Source organism: Gossypium hirsutum, chromosome D09 (genome assembly GCF_007990345.1).
Source record: "Gossypium hirsutum isolate 1008001.06 chromosome D09, Gossypium_hirsutum_v2.1, whole genome shotgun sequence".
NCBI lineage: Eukaryota > Viridiplantae > Streptophyta > Magnoliopsida > Malvales > Malvaceae > Gossypium > Gossypium hirsutum.
This window is the reverse complement of record NC_053445.1, coordinates 36,329,667-36,350,162: the sequence shown is the minus strand read 5'-3', so window position 1 is coordinate 36,350,162 and position 20,496 is coordinate 36,329,667. Positions and strand designations below refer to the sequence as shown.

Below are 20,496 nucleotides of genomic sequence, written 5' to 3'. Positions count from 1 at the left end.
AACTAAAATGTAATATGAGACAAATAAAAATGTCTATTTTAATAGTTTACTCATTTTTTTATATCAGCAGGTTAAGAAAATAAAATAATTAAAATTTGATATGAATAATAATAATAATAATTCCATATTTCGGGTTTTTTATTAAAGCACTAAAAATTTTAATTACAAAAATATATTAATTTTCGATTGTTTACGAAAATTGATTTTTTTTATCAAAAATTTGAGTTCACCTTAAATTAGTCTCAATTATATGTCAATAATCACGACGAACAAAAAATATTTTTTTAAGTGATGTCATTTGACACAATAACAACACCAATATATTTTTAAAAAATATTTATATTTTTAATTTTATATTATTTTAACCAAAAATCTATAAAAGGTGGAACAAGTCAGGACTCACCCATAACTCTCTTTTTTTCATCCTTTTATTTGGTCCCAATTGAATAAACAAAAGTGAAGTTTCAGAAAAAAAAAGTTATTTATGTTATAATTTTTGAGAGAAGAAAAAAAAATTGCTTGTGTTAGAGTTTTAGGAAAAAAATTTAAGAGTTTTAAGGTATGATTTTTTATTTTGTTTGTAATAATAATTTTTATATTGTATGTTTATATTTTATTTTAAATATTTATATAGATTTAATGTTTACGCTTATATTTTTTTTATTGTTGATACTTTATATGTTTATATATATTTGTTTTATTAGCCTACTTTGGTTTATGTTTTTTTTAGTTGGTGATTAATATTATTATGTGAAATTTTTATTTAAATAAAAAATATTAAAATTATTTACGTAAATGGGTTTTATTAAATATTATTAGGTGGAAGTATTATTGTTTTAAAATAATATATTTATTCAATTTTGTTTGTGTATGTATCAAAATGGGTTCATTAATCAGAGCAATTGATCACACAACCATGTTGATTAATATGCCAGTAAAAAAATTGTTACCTGCTATTCATGGATATTTTATAAATTTGCATGTCATTATTTTTTTAATTAGCATGTTTAACTGATAGGGTAATTTGTTATGGACAGGGTGAGTATTACGTCTTGAGAGTGTGTGTCCATAGTCTGAGCTACCTACTGGATGAACATATTTCCCCTAATTGGATGTCGTGGGATTTGGAACGACTGCATTGATTAAGATGTTTGAGCTTAGAGTCGGCTTGACATCCGCCTTAATTGAGAGGTGGCACCTGGAGGTCCACTGATTTTATCTGTTGTGTGGGGAGTGCACCATCACCTTAGAAGATGTTGCATTGTAATTTGAGCTCCCAATTGACGGTGTTACGGCCACGAGTTCAAGTAAAGTGGTCGAACCTGCATCGTTTTGGTATCAGTTGATTGAACAATCGTTAGGTGATGGTGCTGCTAAGTTTACCAATTTGATATTTTGTCGAGTGGCAAAGTACAATACATAAGATATATGTGGGTGTTTGCTATTGCTACAGTCTTGGGTACTATAGAGGATGTCATTTTTTGTTAAACCTCGTCAAGTTTTACATTTTTGTTAAATCTCATTTCTATTTGATGGTGTAATTTAAATATATAACCAACTTTTGTTTGAAAAATTACCCCCATCAAAATGGACGTATACAAATAATTGGTTATTCATATTTGATACTAAATCTATAAAATAAATTATAAATAAATAATAATAATTTCTATTAAAACAATTCATATCATTTTAAAGCAACAAAAAAACTTTTTCTCAAACAATATAACTTGCATATCATACTATTAATAATCAATATATAGTCACATAATTATACATAATAGTAAAATAAATTAAAATTACATAAAAATAATTACAAACTAACCTTATCAACTCAAACTTAATTTGTAAAGTCAAAATGAAAAAAAAAACTTGAATTCAAAAATGAAAAATAAATATTGTTGATCTTCAATTTTCATTTCTGACAACTAGTTTTTTTTCTCTTCCGTTTTGTTTCAAAGTACAAACATTCAAAATTTGTTGTTTTGGCTAAGGGAAGGGTATTTATAAGGTGTTGTCGCCGCCACACTGCCAGACAGTATTTATTAAGGTCAATTAAAAAAAAATTCAAACCATGTCGACTTCATTTTTTTTTTCTTATTTCAACTCTTTTTCTTTCCTGTCAAGCCTTTTTTTTTTTAAATCGTAGATGTTATTAACATCTAGGTGGCACCACAAAAATTGTATTCAAAAAAAAAATTGGTGTCATCAATGTACAAGGTGACACCACTCGAAAAAAATGTTATTTTTTTACTGTATGATTGACTGATGATGGAAAATAATTTAGGGCGGTACTGCTTGACATATTAGTGACATATAAGTTCAATGTAAAAAACATAAATTTTTATAAATAATCTAAATCCAATACTATTTTCGTAACTATTTGTTTATATTGTTTTTATAAAACTCCATCTTTTAAGATTATTCGATTTCAATAAATATGATAATTAAAAACATACAAGAATCTTAAAAAAGAAAAGAAAATGAAATTAAACCATTAATTAACGTACGATTTATGAAACATGGAAGTTAGGCGGACCGTGGGAGCGTAAGCCAAGCAAAGGATAAAGTCAGTAGCGAATAGTAAGTAAGTAATACTCTCCTGTTGCCTAAAGGTCGTTTTTTTTTTCTACCATTTGCTTTACTTTATAATAGAATACATATTACTTTTTACTTTAATTTTTCTATTAAAAAAGACGATGATTCAAGCAATCTTCTGACCAGCATGAAACATTTTCCGCCTTCGGAAAAAGCAATCCAACCTAATCCTGCCTTTTACTTTTATTTTCTTTTACAAAAGCTATATATAACAAAGTTTTATTAAATTCTATGTTAATATCATAAATTTTTTTTAGTAAAGTATTAACAGTGGATTTGGATGAATGGTGTAATACGGTATATTTAGTTTATTTTTTGTTTCATGCTATAATATCGTTTTAGTATTTAATCTTATTATCACTATTATTTTTACACTAACCTTAAATAAATGCACCGCCATCTAAACTCATCCTAAATCAATTCGAATAGATAGTTGAATTATTAAGTTTGGATCAAATTAAATTTTTATAATTCGAATATATCAAATAATAATTTAAGCTTCCGTCAAATTTGAAAGTGAATAAATCACTTCTTAAAAAAAATTAAAAATTTAGAATTTTAAAAAACAAGAATAGATTATATTTTTTTATTATCTTATTTTTCTCTTGGAATTTAATCATAAATTTAGCTATTTATTTTTAAAAAAAATTAATTTGATTATATTTATTTAATTCAACGCCATTCAACACTCAGCTGGATTGGTAAAAGAGAAAATGCCACTGGTTTGGAAGAAGAAAAGTGGAAGGACAAAGAAACAGTGGCCTAAACGATGGGACGTTCATATATCAGTCAAATGGATGACATATGATGTGATGTTATGGAGAAAAGCTCATCAATATATATAGTTATTGGAGTTCTTTTTGACTAATATTTAAATTATACATAAATTTTTATTCAATTTCATACATAAAATTTTAAGGGTTTTTTACAAAATAATATAAAAAAATAAAAAATTACTAAAATATTTAATTTTTTTTATTTATCAAAATATATAAAAAATTAAAAAATAGAAAAAAAAAATCTGAACTGATTTGACAACTCCCTGGGTGGAGGGAAGCAGGTTGGCGGCACCAAACAAGGGAAGCAGGTTGGTGGCACCAGTCGAGAGAACCAGGTTGGCGGCACCAGTCCTGCCAACCAGATTGGCGGCATTACTCGTGTTATTAACACGACCTCTGTCCAGCTGAAACAAGAAAAATCAGAAGAAAAAAAAAGAAAGAAGAGGTACTGCGGAAAAAAAGAGAAAAAGAGAGAAAGAGAAGAGAAAAATAATTGATTATGTTATTGTTATTGTTTTGTATAATTTGTATTTTTTTTGTTTTACTTTAGTTATTAAGATTAAAATTAATAAAACTCAAATTGATAGTTTTAGTTAGGGTTTTTTTACCAAAATATTACAAAAAATAAAAATTTTATAGTATTATTATTATTATTATTATTATTATTATTATTATTAAGATGTTACTTAGTATTATTGTTAGTAAAAAACTAGTATTATTTTTATAGTTAGTTATTAATAATTTTAGTTAGTATTATTTTGTATATAAAATTATTAATATTATTATTGTGTTAGTTATTAGGATTAGTGGTTAAATGGCTTTCATGTACAAAATTGAATATTGAAACATTAATTTTTTTATTTAAGTTATTTATTATCCGTGCGAGATGTTTTACGAGATTTTATTTATTTTTTGACAGATTAAATATTGAAGATGGATGCTAAGTTTTTTGTATGCGTTTATTTCGACGGAGTCATCTTAACAACAAGTGTTGGATGTGTATTTGAATGTCAGCAACAAATAGCAATGAGATTTAATAGAAATGTCTCGTTTGATGAAATGAATGCAAGGATTAATGCAAAAATTTTAAGACGTTGTGGGAGAAGGATGGTAAAAATTTTCTATAAGTTTCCAGTTTCGACAAATCCAGTCAAATTCGTCGAAATGGAACTTGTAGACGACAAAGATGTTGAGACAATGGTCGATCTCTACTGTAAGAATGGGAGTGACAAGAATGCACCGATTCACTTATTTGTTGAGTTAGCCGGTATGGAGCAAAATGAAGATGTCAACGCATCTGATGAAGAGCACGGAGCTCAAGAACCGTGGATGGTGGCTCCAATATCATACGTTGATAGTGAATCGACTATGGGTGGGATGGGTATCGACCTGAATATTACACCCGATGTTCAATCCATGTGTGCGGACATTTCCTCACTACAAGCCACTTGTGTAGGTACATGGGACCTGGCTGTAACAGCCCAATTTTCAGTAGTGTCAGAACAGTGATTTGAGATCACTAAATTCGATGAAGAAGTTCGAAATATTTTTGAATTAGTGAATTTTGTGATTTAAAAGAAATTATTAGGTAAATTGGGTCGAAAACGAGGTATCGAGACCTCGATATTATAAACTGAGCCGTAAATATTTTTATAAATATTTACGGAGTGTCAATAGGATAATATTAAAGTTTCGTTAAGAAATTTTAATGTTTCGATAGTTAATTATGAAAAAGGATTAAATTGCAATAGGGATAAAAGTTTAATTATAGATTAAAGAAAAGTTAAAAGGACCAAATAGGCAATTATGCCTTTTTCCAAAGTTGAGGCGGCATAAGTATAAAAATCTGAGATTTTTATGTGTTAAAAAAAATATTATATTATAGTAATGATTATGTTTTTTATATTATATTATCATTAATATATTATATTATATTATATATATACATAAAACAAAAGAAAGAATAGAAAAAAAAGAAAGAAAAGAAACAGAATAGAAGAGACGAAACAGAGAAAGAAACAGAGAGCAAAACGGGCAGAGAAGGAAGGAAAGAAAGAAAGAAAGAAAGAAAAAGAAAAAGGGAAATTTAAGGTTTTAAGGTTCCAAGCTCAATTGGTAAGTCAAATTAAGTCTTTTTCTTATAATTTTTGAGTTTTTGGAATCCTAGAGATAATACTACTTGATTTATGTTGATATTTTGAAAGTTAGTAGATTGTTAGACATGAGTTATGTTGAATTAATTGATGAACTAGAGGTTAAAATGATTGAATTTTAAGTTAGAAGTTAGTAAAAGATTGATTTGTAAAATAAAATATAAGTTTTGAATTGATAGGGCTTAAATTGGAAAAAAATACCAATATTCATAAGTATATGTTAGAGTGTGATTTTGATATTGCCATAGAAGGGAAAAATGATCAGCATGTCATAAAACATAAGAAAATAGGATGAAGTTTAATTTACGAGCCTTGGGGCAAAAGTGCAAATATGTGAAAGTTTAGGGGTAAAAATATAATTTTGCAAAAGTTTGGGTCAAGGACTGTTTTAATAAATTTGAATATTAAATAAGTTAAATTTGCTATTATAGATCAAGAAGAACGAAATTTGGGAGTAGATCGGGGAAAAGAAAAAGTAAAGGACTAAATTGTAAAGTTTAGTCACATTTTGTATCAAGGTAAGTTTACAGTAAATAAATGCAATATTCTTTTATTTTACATTATTATTGTCAATTTCCAGCATTTATATATTTATGTTATGAAAATATGTAAAGTCGAATTTAAGGTGGAGTGACAGAGGAAAAGTGTTAGAAAACTCCGGTTGAACCCTAGGAATGTTAGGATATTAGGGTTGACAGGACAGAACAGAAATGAGCCATGTAAGTCCATATTAGAAATATGGCTTTGGAGACAGGATTGAGCCATGTAAGTCCATATTATATATGGCATTGGAGACAGGAATAATTCATGTAAGTCCATGTTAAAGACATGGCATTGGCAGGATATTGATAGACAGGAACGACCCTAGTATCCTTAGTATTCCGAGTGGTTCAACGGGTCAGAATACGAGTTAAATTACAGTGAATTAACAGCAAAGGAAAAGTAGATTATATTTATGAAAACGGAAAGGTCAGGTAAGAAAGAAGGTAAGGGAATAAAGAAGAAGATAGAAATTAAGAAGTAAAGAAATTTATGATGTTAGATGATATTATGCATAATTATCCATTATGTTGAATGTTGTGATTTATTTGCTTGTAAGCTTACTAAGCCTAGTGCTTAATCTCTTTATTTTCTTCTTCTTATAGTACTTATCTAGCCACTCAGGGATCGAAGGAAACGTCGGAGGCCGATCACACTATCAAAGAAATAACTCGGTATAATTAGACGTTTTGTTTTGTGTATGGCATGTATAGAAACTTAGCTACTTTTGGTATAATATGAATAATGAGTGATGTGTAAGTAGTTGATGATGTATGGTTATTAAATGATTAAGGATGAAGGTGTTTGTTGTTATGAAAGATTAGGTGATAAATTATGCATGGAAATCATAAAAGGATAAAATTTTGCAAAGAAACAGAATTCAGGCAGCACAGTGACGTGAATTTGAAAAATCACCCAAGATAGTATAAAATGAATTAGAGGGTGAATGATATATGGAATTAAATCTTGTTGAGTCTATTTTCATGGAAAAATAACGGTGTAGAAAAAGGAAATTTATATTTTAAGATATGTGAATTTTAGTAAGATAGGGTCAGAACTATTTTTGGAGTCCCCTGTTCTGAGTTTAGAAAATAATTACAAATTGTACAAAAATGGTTATGAGTTGAAATTTACATGCGTAGATTCCTTAATGAGTCTATTTTCTGTAGAAACAAGTAAGAACTTCATATGAAAATCCTACAGTGAGAAAACTTATTTTTAGTGACTAGAGGTCAGGGCAGTCTGGTGGTGACACAGGGGAGACTTTAACTAATAAACTGTACTAATTTTCTGAACAAAAAAATTCTAAAAATTTTATGGTGAGTAGATATATGAGTCTAGTTTCAGGGAAAATTTACGGGATTAAATTTCGAGTTCTTTAGCTCAAGTTATAATTAATTTAGTAACTGCTGCGCGACTAGACAGATTTGCTGCGAATAATGAAATAAATTTTCAAACCTAGTTTTTATGCTCCGAACTGGTAAGATAAGCCAAGTAATGCCTCGTGCTCGACTCCAGAAACGGTCTCGGGTAAGGGGTGTTACATTTTATTGGTATCAGAGCAGGTTTAGTCGGTTCTCGGAACAGTTAGTGTGAGAAAAAGTCTAGCTATACATGCCATACTTGTATTTTGATAGTGTGACGACTCCTGACAATTTTTTTTAATAAACATTTTATTTTATAGTAATGGATCCCGGGCGAGCTGGTGATGATGATGTAGAAAGTAATGCGCCTGCTTCCACAGAAGGGGCAACGCCATCTGAGAATAGGCCAGTAATAGTTGATCAGGGAGGAGTGACTCGAGAAGCTCTCTTCCGAGCTTTGAATGATTTGTTTGCCGAGTTCGTTCGTACGAATCCGGCAGTTAGACCTCCAGCCCCTCATGATTCTCAGGCTACCCATGCAGCTCAAGCTTCCCCAGTCACAGGTACAATGGTAAGAGAAAAGCCACCAGTTGATAGAATCAGGAAACAAGGGGCAGAAGAGTTCCGAGCAACAAAAGATGATGATGCAGAAAGAGCAGAATTTTGGTTAGAGAATACTATCAGAGTCTTTGACGAATTATCTTGTACACCCGAGGAGTGTATGAAATGTGTAGTATCACTTCTTAGAGACTCAGCCTACTACTGGTGGAAGACACTTGTATCAGTTGTACCGAAAGAGAGGGTCACTTGGGATTTCTTTCAGGAAGAATTTCGTAAAAAGTACATCAGTCAGAGGTTTATTGACCAGAAAAGAAAGGAATTCCTGGAATTGAAACAAGGCAATATGACGGTGACCGATTATGAGCGTGAATTTGTCAGGCTCAGTAAATATGCTCAAGAATGTGTGTCCACAGAGGCTATCATGTGTAAAAGGTTTGAGGATGGGTTAAATGATGATATCCGACTGTCAGTGGGTGTCCTAGAAATAAAAGAGTTCGTTATTTTAGTTGAGAGAGCCTGTAAGGCAGAGGAGCTATTAAAAAGAAAAGGCAAAGTTGAGACAGAGACACAAGATACAAAGAAGAGACAGGTGAGCAGATCATTTCAGGCTACATCCAAGAGGCCCAAAGAGTTTTCTACCAGATTTAGCTTTTCGGCAGGGCAATCTAGTCAGAATAGAGGTAGCAAATTTAAGGATCCGAAGGCTCAGACCACATCGACTACGAGTGTAGGTAATGTCAGACAGGGTAGATCAGGGTGTCCACGGTGTGGTAGACTTCATTATGGTCCTTGTCGGGCAGGCGAAAATGTTTGCTATAAATGTGGTGCTCCAGATCATTTTGTACGAGAATGTCCAGAAATGGCTAACCGAGAGGTAACACAGAGTGCTAGATTCGGAAATGCTCCTACTAGAGGCAGATCACCGAGGCAACTAGGAGTAGGAGCAAGTAACAGAGGTACCTCTGGAGATTCAATTGTGAGACCAGATGTTAGAGCCCCTGCAAGGACTTATGCTATTCGTGCACGCGAAGAGGCATCCTCCCCCGATGTGATTACGGGTACATTTTCTCTACATGATATTAATGTCATTGCTCTGATTGATCCGGGTTCGACTCATTCTTATGTTTGTATGAAATTGATGCCTAGTATAAGTATGCCTATAGAATCTACAAAATTTGTGATTAAAGTATCGAATCCATTAGGCAAGCATGTATTAGTAGATAAAGTATGTAGAAATTGTCCTTTAATGATTAGAGGCTACTGTTTTCCGGCCGATCTCATGCTATTGTCATTTGATGAGTTTGATGTGATTCTTGGTATGGTGAAAGGTGCCGGATATTTACCGATCATAAAAGCTTGAAATACTTGATGACTCAAAAAGACTTGAATTTGAGGCAAAGAAGATGGTTAGAATTGCTTAAAGATTATGAGTTAGTGGTTGATTATCACCCAGGTAAGGCAAATGTAGTTGCTGACGCTTTAAGCAGGAAACTTTTATTTACATTGCAAGCTTTGAATACCAATTTAGCCATGTTAGATGATAGTTCTATTTTAGCTGAATTTAGAGCTAAACCGGTATTTCTTGAAGAGATTTGTGAAGCTCAGAAAGATGATAATGAGTTACAAGCTAAAAGAGTTCAATGTGAGTCAGGCATAGAATCAGATTTCTGGATTGGTTCTGATGGTTGTTTGATGTTTAGAGACAGAATTTGTGTACCAAAGAATGATGAGCTTATTCGAAAGATTTTACAGGAAGCACATAACAGTTCTTTATCTATTCATCCAGGCAGTACAAAAATGTATAATGATTTGAAGAAATTGTATTGGTGGGTAGGAATGAAAAGAGATATTTCAGAGTTTGTTTCTAGATGCTTGATTTGTCAATAGGTAAAGGCCGAACATCAGGTACCCTCAGGATTATTGCAACCTGTGCTAGTTCCGGAATGGAAATGGGACAGAGTTACTATGGATTTTGTGACAGGATTGCCGTTAACACTGAAAAAGAAAGATGCAGTATGGGTTGTGATTGATAAGCTAACTAAGTCGGCTCATTTTATCCCAATCCGTATGGATTATTCACTTGACAAGTTGGCCGAGTTATACATTTCAGAGATAGTTAGACTACATGGAGTGCATTATTGATGTTGAAGTATTGTTCTATCTATATGGTTGGAACGTCAGTTCTATTATGGCATTATGGTTTTTAATCTATCTGATGGTTGTGGCTTCGGTATAGTTTAAAGCTTCGATGTTAATGATTGAAATATTTTTATTATATATAATTCCTTTCTAGTTTTCGTGAAAGGGGTTGACATCGGCAAAAGTGTAGATGGAGGAAGATTGAGCTCAAACTTGTATTTTGGTTTTCACTTCTCAGGTAATTCTGAAATTATGTCAAAAGTCAATAATGGAATGTCAAAATTCGTTTGAGTTAAATGCTATTTGTGGAAATTTTCGATTGGTGTTCCGAGAGGATTATGATATATGGTATATCTGGATTGTTTTGACAACAAGAAGATTGGATTATTCTGAAATGTTATTATCTGATAGATAAAATCGACTCAGTTGTTTTAATCAGAGTGGGTTATTCATTGAAAAGTTAATTGAGTTATAATCAGTGATGGAATCAGTACATCTTGGGTCTCCACAATGGGTTTAAATTATCTGTTTTCTTATCGCTGGATGGGTTTCCAAGATCTTCGTTCAAAGGTATTAATTAAGATAATTCGGGTTTCTCAGTTATGTTTCGACAGACAATTACTGGACATTTCTTGGTAGTCATACTACTAGTGAAAAAGTGATGGCAAGAAAACATCAGAGCTGCTCAGTTAAGTTCAGGCATAGTATCAATTTCTAAAATGAGTTTTGGTATGAGTTCAGAAGTGATATGAGTTATGATTAATTTTTATGGACTTCGATTGAAAGGGGTGAAGAAAGATTTGACTTAATAGCTTGTATCAGGTGAGAAATTTCGAGGACGAAATTTTTTTTTAGGGGGGGAGAGTTGTAACAGCCCAATTTTCAGTAGTGTCAGAACAGTGATTTGAGATCACTAAATTCGATGAAGAAGTTCGAAATATTTTTGAATTAGTGAATTTTGTGATTTAAAAGAAATTATTAGGTAAATTGGGTCGAAAACGAGGTATCGAGACCTCGATATTATAAACTGAGCCGTAAATATTTTTATAAATATTTACGGAGTGTCAATAGGATAATATTAAAGTTTCGTTAAGAAATTTTAATGTTTCGATAGTTAATTATGAAAAAGGATTAAATTGCAATAGGGATAAAAGTTTAATTATAGATTAAAGAAAAGTTAAAAGGACCAAATAGGCAATTATGCCTTTTTCCAAAGTTGAGGCGGCATAAGTATAAAAATCTGAGATTTTTATGTGTTAAAAAAAATATTATATTATAGTAATGATTATGTTTTTTATATTATATTATCATTAATATATTATATTATATTATATATATACATAAAACAAAAGAAAGAATAGAAAAAAAGAAAGAAAAGAAACAGAATAGAAGATACGAAACAGAGAAAGAAACAGAGAGCAAAACGGGCAGAGAAGGAAGGAAAGAAAGAAAGAAAGAAAGAAAGAAAGAAAAAGGGAAATTTAAGGTTTTAAGGTTCCAAGCTCAATTGGTAAGTCAAATTAAGTCTTTTTCTTATAATTTTTGAGTTTTTGGAATCCTAGAGATAATACTACTTGATTTATGTTGATATTTTGAAAGTTAGTAGATTGTTAGACATGAGTTATGTTGAATTAATTGATGAACTAGAGGTTAAAATGATTGAATTTTAAGTTAGAAGTTAGTAAAAGATTGATTTGTAAAATAAAATATAAGTTTTGAATTGATAGGGCTTAAATTGGAAAAAAATACCAATATTCATAAGTATATGTTAGAGTGTGATTTTGATATTGCCATAGAAGGGAAAAATGATCAGCATGTCATAAAACATAAGAAAATAGGATGAAGTTTAATTTACGAGCCTTGGGGCAAAAGTGCAAATATGTGAAAGTTTAGGGGTAAAAATATAATTTTGCAAAAGTTTGGGTCAAGGACTGTTTTAATAAATTTGAATATTAAATAAGTTAAATTTGCTATTATAGATCAAGAAGAACGAAATTTGGGAGTAGATCGGGGAAAAGAAAAAGTAAAGGACTAAATTGTAAAGTTTAGTCACATTTTGTATCAAGGTAAGTTTACAGTAAATAAATGCAATATTCTTTTATTTTACATTATTATTGTCAATTTCCAGCATTTATATATTTATGTTATGAAAATATGTAAAGTCGAATTTAAGGTGGAGTGACAGAGGAAAAGTGTTAGAAAACTCCGGTTGAACCCTAGGAATGTTAGGATATTAGGGTTGACAGGACAGAACAGAAATGAGCCATGTAAGTCCATATTAGAAATATGGCTTTGGAGACAGGATTGAGCCATGTAAGTCCATATTATATATGGCATTGGAGACAGGAATAATTCATGTAAGTCCATGTTAAAGACATGGCATTGGCAGGATATTGATAGACAGGAACGACCCTAGTATCCTTAGTATTCCGAGTGGTTCAACGGGTCAGAATACGAGTTAAATTACAGTGAATTAACAGCAAAGGAAAAGTAGATTATATTTATGAAAACGGAAAGGTCAGGTAAGAAAGAAGGTAAGGGAATAAAGAAGAAGATAGAAATTAAGAAGTAAAGAAATTTATGATGTTAGATGATATTATGCATAATTATCCATTATGTTGAATGTTGTGATTTATTTGCTTGTAAGCTTACTAAGCCTAGTGCTTAATCTCTTTATTTTCTTCTTCTTATAGTACTTATCTAGCCACTCAGGGATCGAAGGAAACGTCGGAGGCCGATCACACTATCAAAGAAATAACTCGGTATAATTAGACGTTTTGTTTTGTGTATGGCATGTATAGAAACTTAGCTACTTTTGGTATAATATGAATAATGAGTGATGTGTAAGTAGTTGATGATGTATGGTTATTAAAATGATTAAGGATGAAGGTGTTTGTTGTTATGAAAGATTAGGTGATAAATTATGCATGGAAATCATAAAAGGATAAAATTTTGCAAAGAAACAGAATTCAGGCAGCACAGTGACGTGAATTTGAAAAATCACCCAAGATAGTATAAAATGAATTAGAGGGTGAATGATATATGGAATTAAATCTTGTTGAGTCTATTTTCATGGAAAAATAACGGTGTAGAAAAAGGAAATTTATATTTTAAGATATGTGAATTTTAGTAAGATAGGGTCAGAACTATTTTTGGAGTCCCCTGTTCTGAGTTTAGAAAATAATTACAAATTGTACAAAAATGGTTATGAGTTGAAATTTACATGCGTAGATTCCTTAATGAGTCTATTTTCTGTAGAAACAAGTAAGAACTTCATATGAAAATCCTACAGTGAGAAAACTTATTTTTAGTGACTAGAGGTCAGGGCAGTCTGGTGGTGACACAGGGGAGACTTTAACTAATAAACTGTACTAATTTTCTGAACAAAAAATTCTAAAAATTTTATGGTGAGTAGATATATGAGTCTAGTTTCAGGGAAAATTTACGGGATTAAATTTCGAGTTCTTTAGCTCAAGTTATAATTAATTTAGTAACTGCTGCGCGACTAGACAGATTTGCTGCGAATAATGAAATAAATTTTCAAACCTAGTTTTTATGCTCCGAACTGGTAAGATAAGCCAAGTAATGCCTCGTGCTCGACTCCAGAAACGGTCTCGGGTAAGGGGTGTTACACTGGCTATATGGAAAATATACACAGATCCTACTTATTGCGGTTGCTCAAGACGGCAACAGAAATGTGCTCCCGATAGCATTTGCTATCGTAGATAAAGAGAACATGGAGTCTTGGGAATTTTTCCTCACAAACCTGCAGAAGTATGTTATTAGCAACGATAACATTTGCATCATCTCCGATAGAGGGAAGGGTTTAATTGCAGTAATCAGGCGTTTCAGTGTGCCGTTGAGATCCGTTTACTACATCTGTTACATTGCGGCTAGCTTCCACAAAGATTACAAGAATGCAGACTGGAAGAGACAAGTCCTGGCAATGGGTAAATGATAACCTTATATTTTCAATATAAGTTGTAATGTTTCATGTTATCGAGTTACTAGAACTTATTTTTCTTAATACGTATGCAGCGTACGAGTTAGAGCCATATATGTTCCGACAAAAAATGATCCGACTTGAGAGTGACATGGAGGGGCAGACAAACACATCTTTCCGACAATGGTTGGGCACAATGGAGCCGTGGCAATGGGATCAAAGTTTTGACGAGGGCTTTCGTTATGGCCAAATGACCACAAACTTAGTCGAGGGGATCAACGTTGTTTTGTTAAAAACACGTCATCTTCCGATTGCATCTGCATTTTCTGCAACTTTCTACAGGCTGGCTATTTTGATGCCAAGAATGGGTCAATAGCAAGTTGACCAGATTGAGGCGAGACACGTGTTTGTCAAACATGTTAGGGATAAAATGGTCGTAAACCGTCGGTTGGCGAGGTCAATGAATGTAGAAATATATTCACGACGACTGCAAACATTTCGAGTTACTAAGAGCATCAGCCGTCGACCTGGTATACCGACTAGGTCCTACGGAGTTGATATCCGGAACCGACGGTGCGAGTGCAGAAGGTTCGAAACACTTCATTATCCCTGTGCGCATGTCGTGGCAGCGTGTGCTAAATTTAACGTCAATGTTGAACAATATGTCCATGATGTGTACACGCTGGAGCGCACATTGCGTGTCAGGGAAAATGAGTTCCCCGTCTTGCCTGACCTATCAACGTGGGAGGTGCCTCTGACAACTTTCGAGCTTCTCTCAGACAGAGGGCTGCGGAGGAATCCGATAGGTCGTCCGCAGTCAAGCAGAATCCGTAATGAAATGGACATCAGGGAGAAGTCAGACGGAAAGCGTTGTGGAATATGCAGGTTAAGTGGTCATAGTCGGAATAAATGCCCTAACCGAAACTTTCATGTTGGACAGTCGTCCCGATCGGGTCGTAATTGACCTAATATTGTAAAATTTTTATGTGTAATGATAAAAAAGTATACAAATGATTATGATTACATTGTATCCAAATTAAGTTATAAAATAGTATATGACGTTTGGAATTATTAATATTAATCGAAAATGGAGGCATATAACCTTAAATTAAGCTTTAATATAATGCAACTTTAAAATAATTAAATTGGTAAAAAGAAATTGAACAATAAGCACAATAACTAAAACTAGAATAATTAAATTGATACAAAAAAGTACAAACGTGTTAATGTACAAACATGTGCCATACACCCCTAAAATTGATGGTTCGATGGTGTAGTCCTAGGTGTATACCTATTCGGAGGTCGACGGTTACGTTCTGGGTGCCCGCGACGACCTACATTGTCATTTGGCGCAGGTGGTGGTGTAGTAAAAATAGGGAGGAAATCATTTTGAGCAGGTCCCTCGTTCGGCAGCGACGAACTTGATGCACCTGAGGGAGTCTCATAATGCTGCGGATATGGGCCAGGCGAGTAGGATCGGAATAGTTCAAAGTCGTATACATATTCTGGCCCTGAGAAGCTCGGCAAATTGTCAGTGCCTGACAAATCCGGATGATAGCTATCTGAACCGACAAATCACGATTGTTCCGGATCTGGCTGGGGCTCCTGCTCGGGCTCTGGTGGTTCCGGAGAATAATATGCCATTGGATCCAAATCATCCTGGGCCGCTATGACCAATTCCCCATGTGGCTGCATGTGCGGGGGGATTACAATCGACTGGCCTCCAAATAAATATGGCTTCCCGCAACTATAGTACCATTGCATATACTCTAATGATGGTTGCGAGTCGGTAGCCATAACCATCTAAGGTCTTCGACGAAATCGATCGTTCCACAGCGTCACAAATTTCTGGTGCTTAATTCCTCAATCTATCATCGATTTTCCTCTCTTATTCTTGCCGTGAACTTCTCCCACCTCACACGACGGATCCGGGATAGGTTGGATGAAGCCAAACTGCCGTAGCACCCGATCGCCGTGATACCACTCGACCATGTTGAAATTTATAATTGGTGCGTTAGTGCACCATATGTACGAATGCACGTACGCAAATGAGGGTACCACGGCTGTAATTTCTGGCGTTCAGTATGGCGTCCATATAAACTGCATGATTAATAACATGGTTATAATTAGTCATAACGTGTGCGTAAGATATAGAAAATAAGATGTCATGAATATTAGAATAGCATCTTACCCCATCCCGAGCATACTGTTCAATCATGAGGCAGTATAGTAGGACATTTAACGACATCCTGATACCCGGATGAGCACTCCACCTACAAAAAACAAATATAGCGTTTAGAGTTGGTAACATTAGTCAATATATTATAACTAAAAATAATGAGAAGTTATATTTTATCACATGTTCAGCAGTGGATAAACATACGGTTGGTCTCTAATCGATGCCAAAAATGGCATCCGATACAGCGCCCAGGACTGCAGCAGTGAGAGGCATCCGCCCATGTCGCGAACTTTCGGATCTGTCACCCTACAAAGCTCTCGATACAAGACTGCTAGCACGGCTGAGCCCCAGCTATAGGAGGTAACACTGGACAAGTCAGCTAACAGGGGCAAGTACATCAAATGCACATTGTCGTTGTTTGCATCAGGCATGATTTCTCCCCCTATGATATGCATGATGTACGCTCGAGCAGCGCACATCAACTCGCCTTCAGTGGCTGTCGCTGATAATTGTCCATACTTGGCTTTCAGCCATGTAAATTGTAAGCCCGAAAAATATGACTCACCGTCCCCTGGTGAGTCTCCTAGAAGCTGATAGCAAAGTGCATCCGGATCGGTAAATGCAGATAATCCCGTTACGGGACTCCCGTCAATTGGGAGCCCAAGCTGCAACGCTACATCCTCCAAGGTCACCGTGCACACCCTGCATGAAAAATGAAAAGTGTGGGTCTCCGGGCGCCACCGCTCCACTAGCGCAGATAATAAATCAAAGCGCAAGACGGTGTACCGGATCTGTGCTACGGACCCAAATCCGGCTAGCTCTAAGTACGGCATCAACCGTGCATCCGGGGTATTCTTCAAAACACTCACACGACCCCTTAAAACTCGGTACGAGTCCTGATAGTGTTAAATTACAGAAAAAATTTTACGATAACATTATTTCTTTGTACGTCTATCCTTTTTAAATAAATAGAACCCGTGATTAATAAATAATAAATCATACCGCGTTATTAACCGCATCAGATATGTGGCTTTTGGTGCTAATCAATGAAGCCATTGCAATGACTGCAAGTTGAAGAAAAAGTTAGTAAAAAACTCTTACTTCGGCCATTTGTTCGTATTTTTTTCTCCGCATTTTATTACTTTAAAAAAATCTTCATTTCTAATTTTATAATTTTACATAATGTTTTAAATTTATTAATTTAGTGTGTTTTTAAAATTAATTTAGTGTAAAAAAACCATTATCCCTGCCATTTACTCGTATTATTTAGTGTATTTAGTGTCAAATTAATTTATTAATTTAGTGTGTTTTTTTCTGTTTTTGTTTTTTTTATTTTTTGATATATTTTGGTAAATAAAAAAATTTATATATATTTTGGTAAATAAAAAAAAGTTATAATATTTTGGTAATTTTTTATTTTTTTATATTATTTTTGTATAAAACCCATAATAAAACATTACAAAAATAATAAAATATTAAAAAAATACCAAAATATTATATATATATATTATTTACCAAAATAAAAAAATACTAAAAACGGGTTTTTTATTTGGTGTAAGAAAAAAATTCTTATCCCTGTCATTTGCTCGTATTTTTTTTCCAATTTTTATTACTTTCAATAAAAATATTTTTATATTTTTATTTTATTACTTTATATTATTTCATTACATTTTTTAAAAATATTTGTATTAACTATTTCTCAATTTTTTAAAAAGTTAGTAATACACTATTATTTTGGCCATTTGTTCGTATTTTTCTCTCCGTATTTTATTATTTTAAAAAATATAGTCATTTTAAATTTTATAATTTTATACTTTTTCAGTGCATTATGTTTAAAATTTATTAAAGATATAATTTTTTTCGCATTTTCTTACTTTCGGTGAATATATCATTTTCGTTTTTTCTTTTCTTATTTTATGTTTTCTTAAATATATTTTTTTATCATTTTACTTTTAATGTTATTTTCCTAACAAAACTAATTTCAACATCCTAAGTCAATTTCATAAAAAAAATTCCTAATCAACATATAATGTACATGCCATGAATTTTTTCATGCTAAATATATCTCAAAAATTATATATTATAAATAAAATAATAAAATACGTAAAATGTACTTAACATTATTTTTTAACACACAAATATTACAAAAACCTTAAATTAATAATAATAATTACCTTATTTTCTTTTTTTTTCCTTCCTTCCCTCTTCTTCTTCTTTCTTTTTTTTTCTCTTCTCCTTTCGTTTTCTTTCCTTATTTTTCTTTCTTTCCTCCCATTTCCTTTTCTTTCCTTCTTTTTCTTTCTTTCCTCTCCTTTCCTTTTCCTTCTTTTTCTTTCTTTCTTTCTTTCTTCTTCTTCCCCTCTCCTTCTACCCCCACCAACCGACCACCCTTAAATTCAAGGGTGGTGCCGCCAACAGGGTTGCCTCAACTGGTGCCGCCAACCTGCTTCCCTTGTTTGGTGCCGCTAACCTGCTTCCCTCCACCCAAGGAGTTGTCAAATCAGTTCAGGTTTTTTTTCTGTTTTTTATTTTTTTGTTTTTTTTGTTTTTTTGATATATTTTGGTAAATAAAAAAAAAAATATATATTTTGGTAAATAAAAAAAGTTATAACATTTTGGAATTTTTTATTTTTTATATTATTTTTGTAAAAAACCCAAATTTTAATTATGATTTAAGTGTTTACATAAATTTTTAATTTTTATTAATCATAGACATTTAAAGAAATAAATATATCAATTTATTTCTATATTTAATAAATATAATTATATGTATATGCATTATATAAATATAAATTGATGTTATATTAATATTTATGTTAAAAATAGTGAGAATTTAATCAAATTAAAATTTGATGTACAAAATCAAAATTTGTGTATAAAATTACACATTGAAACAAAATTCATATATAGTTTCGATATTTATCCTTTTTTTGGATAAATTATACCTATTGCCACAAGCTATTAGTAAGTTTATGTTTTAGTAATTTAACTTCAAAAAGTTACAAAATGATTATTGAACGATTCAAAACTTTTCATTTAGATCACTGGATAGTTAAAATCATTGTTGCATGACTTTCTTTATTCACACTGTTTGCATCAATCAAAAGCTCCCCTACTCTTCTATGATTCTATTTTTTTTATGAAAAAGCTTTAAACGTCACAAATCTGTAAAACTAAAATTCAAACATTTTTATTCTCTAATTTTCAACACTAATCATCAAATCGACTTGAATATAAGGTGCGTTAATAATATCAATAATTAAATTATTGTTTGGAGTTTTCTAGATAATATTAAAAGAAAATATATTATTAATGAAGTTAATAATGCATGCACCTAACATATTTAATTATGGTATGAGAGTGGTAATGTCAATCAACCTCAATAAGGAAAAGTTAACCAATCATTGATGATCACACAGCTCAATGACTCCAAGTTTAAGATGTTTTCCATATGGAGCAATGAGATCATCAAATTTTACGGTACTCGCTCATCTTTTTACTGTTTCAAGACGGTGAATTTTGTCTGTAACCGATCTGCTACGGTACTCCGCCACCCTATTTTACATTTTTCAATCTTATTTATTAGGACCTGAATACGAAATCTTAATCATTACTTCCTTATATTTTAAAATTATATTTAAAATTTTATTCTAATCTCTAATATTTTTATTGAAAATATGTTAATTATATATTTTTTATTATACTTTATATTAATAAATTATTTTTTGATTTTTAATTATATAATTTTAATAATAACCAAATATTAAAGTATGATGAGTTTTAAAAAACTAAATTTAAAGGCTCAATATAAATTTTAAAGTCAAATTCTAAAATTAATAGATCTGGCCCATGTAATGGCCCAATTCTGTCCAGCCCAAACAAACCGACATAATAAAAGTAAAAATAAAAAGTCCTAAGTCCAATTACAAAGTATATTGGCCCAAATAAAAAGAGCTCAATAGCCCAATCTATCTACTAAACCTAATACCAACAACCCAAAGCCCAATACCCCACAACCTAAACTTTTTTCAAAAAATCAAAAACCTAAATTGCCCGAGACCTGACGCCTCCGTTGCCACCGTTGCACCAAAATAGTAAAAGGCACAGCTCTCTCCCCACTGTTGACTGTAACAACCCATTTTCAGTGAAATCAAAATAGTAGTTTCGGGGTTACAAATTCGAGGTTGGAATAAATTTCATTTTAATATTATTTTATAGTCTACAGTATGATAGAAATATCGTA

The 20,496-nt window shown here is 32.1% G+C and overlaps 2 protein-coding genes across 2 annotated transcripts; one reads left to right on the top strand and one right to left on the bottom strand.

Annotated features, from left to right (window-relative positions):
* The first annotated feature begins 14,504 nt into the window (after window positions 1-14,504).
* Window positions 14,505-15,038, top strand: LOC107892580 (uncharacterized). The gene has a single exon (XM_016817646.1). It carries the CDS (start codon window positions 14,505-14,507, stop codon window positions 15,036-15,038), a length of 534 nt encoding a protein of 177 aa, XP_016673135.1.
* Window positions 15,039-15,649: 611 nt separating this feature from the next.
* On the bottom strand, window positions 15,650-17,309 carry LOC107892579 (protein MAIN-LIKE 2-like). Its single transcript, XM_041100213.1, has 4 exons — window positions 17,256-17,309; window positions 16,458-17,149; window positions 16,266-16,347; window positions 15,650-15,763 (listed from the first exon to the last, which is right to left on the bottom strand). The coding sequence occupies exons 1-4, from the start codon at window positions 17,307-17,309 to the stop codon at window positions 15,650-15,652; spliced, it is 942 nt and encodes a 313-aa protein (XP_040956147.1).
* Window positions 17,310-20,496: the final 3,187 nt, after the last annotated feature.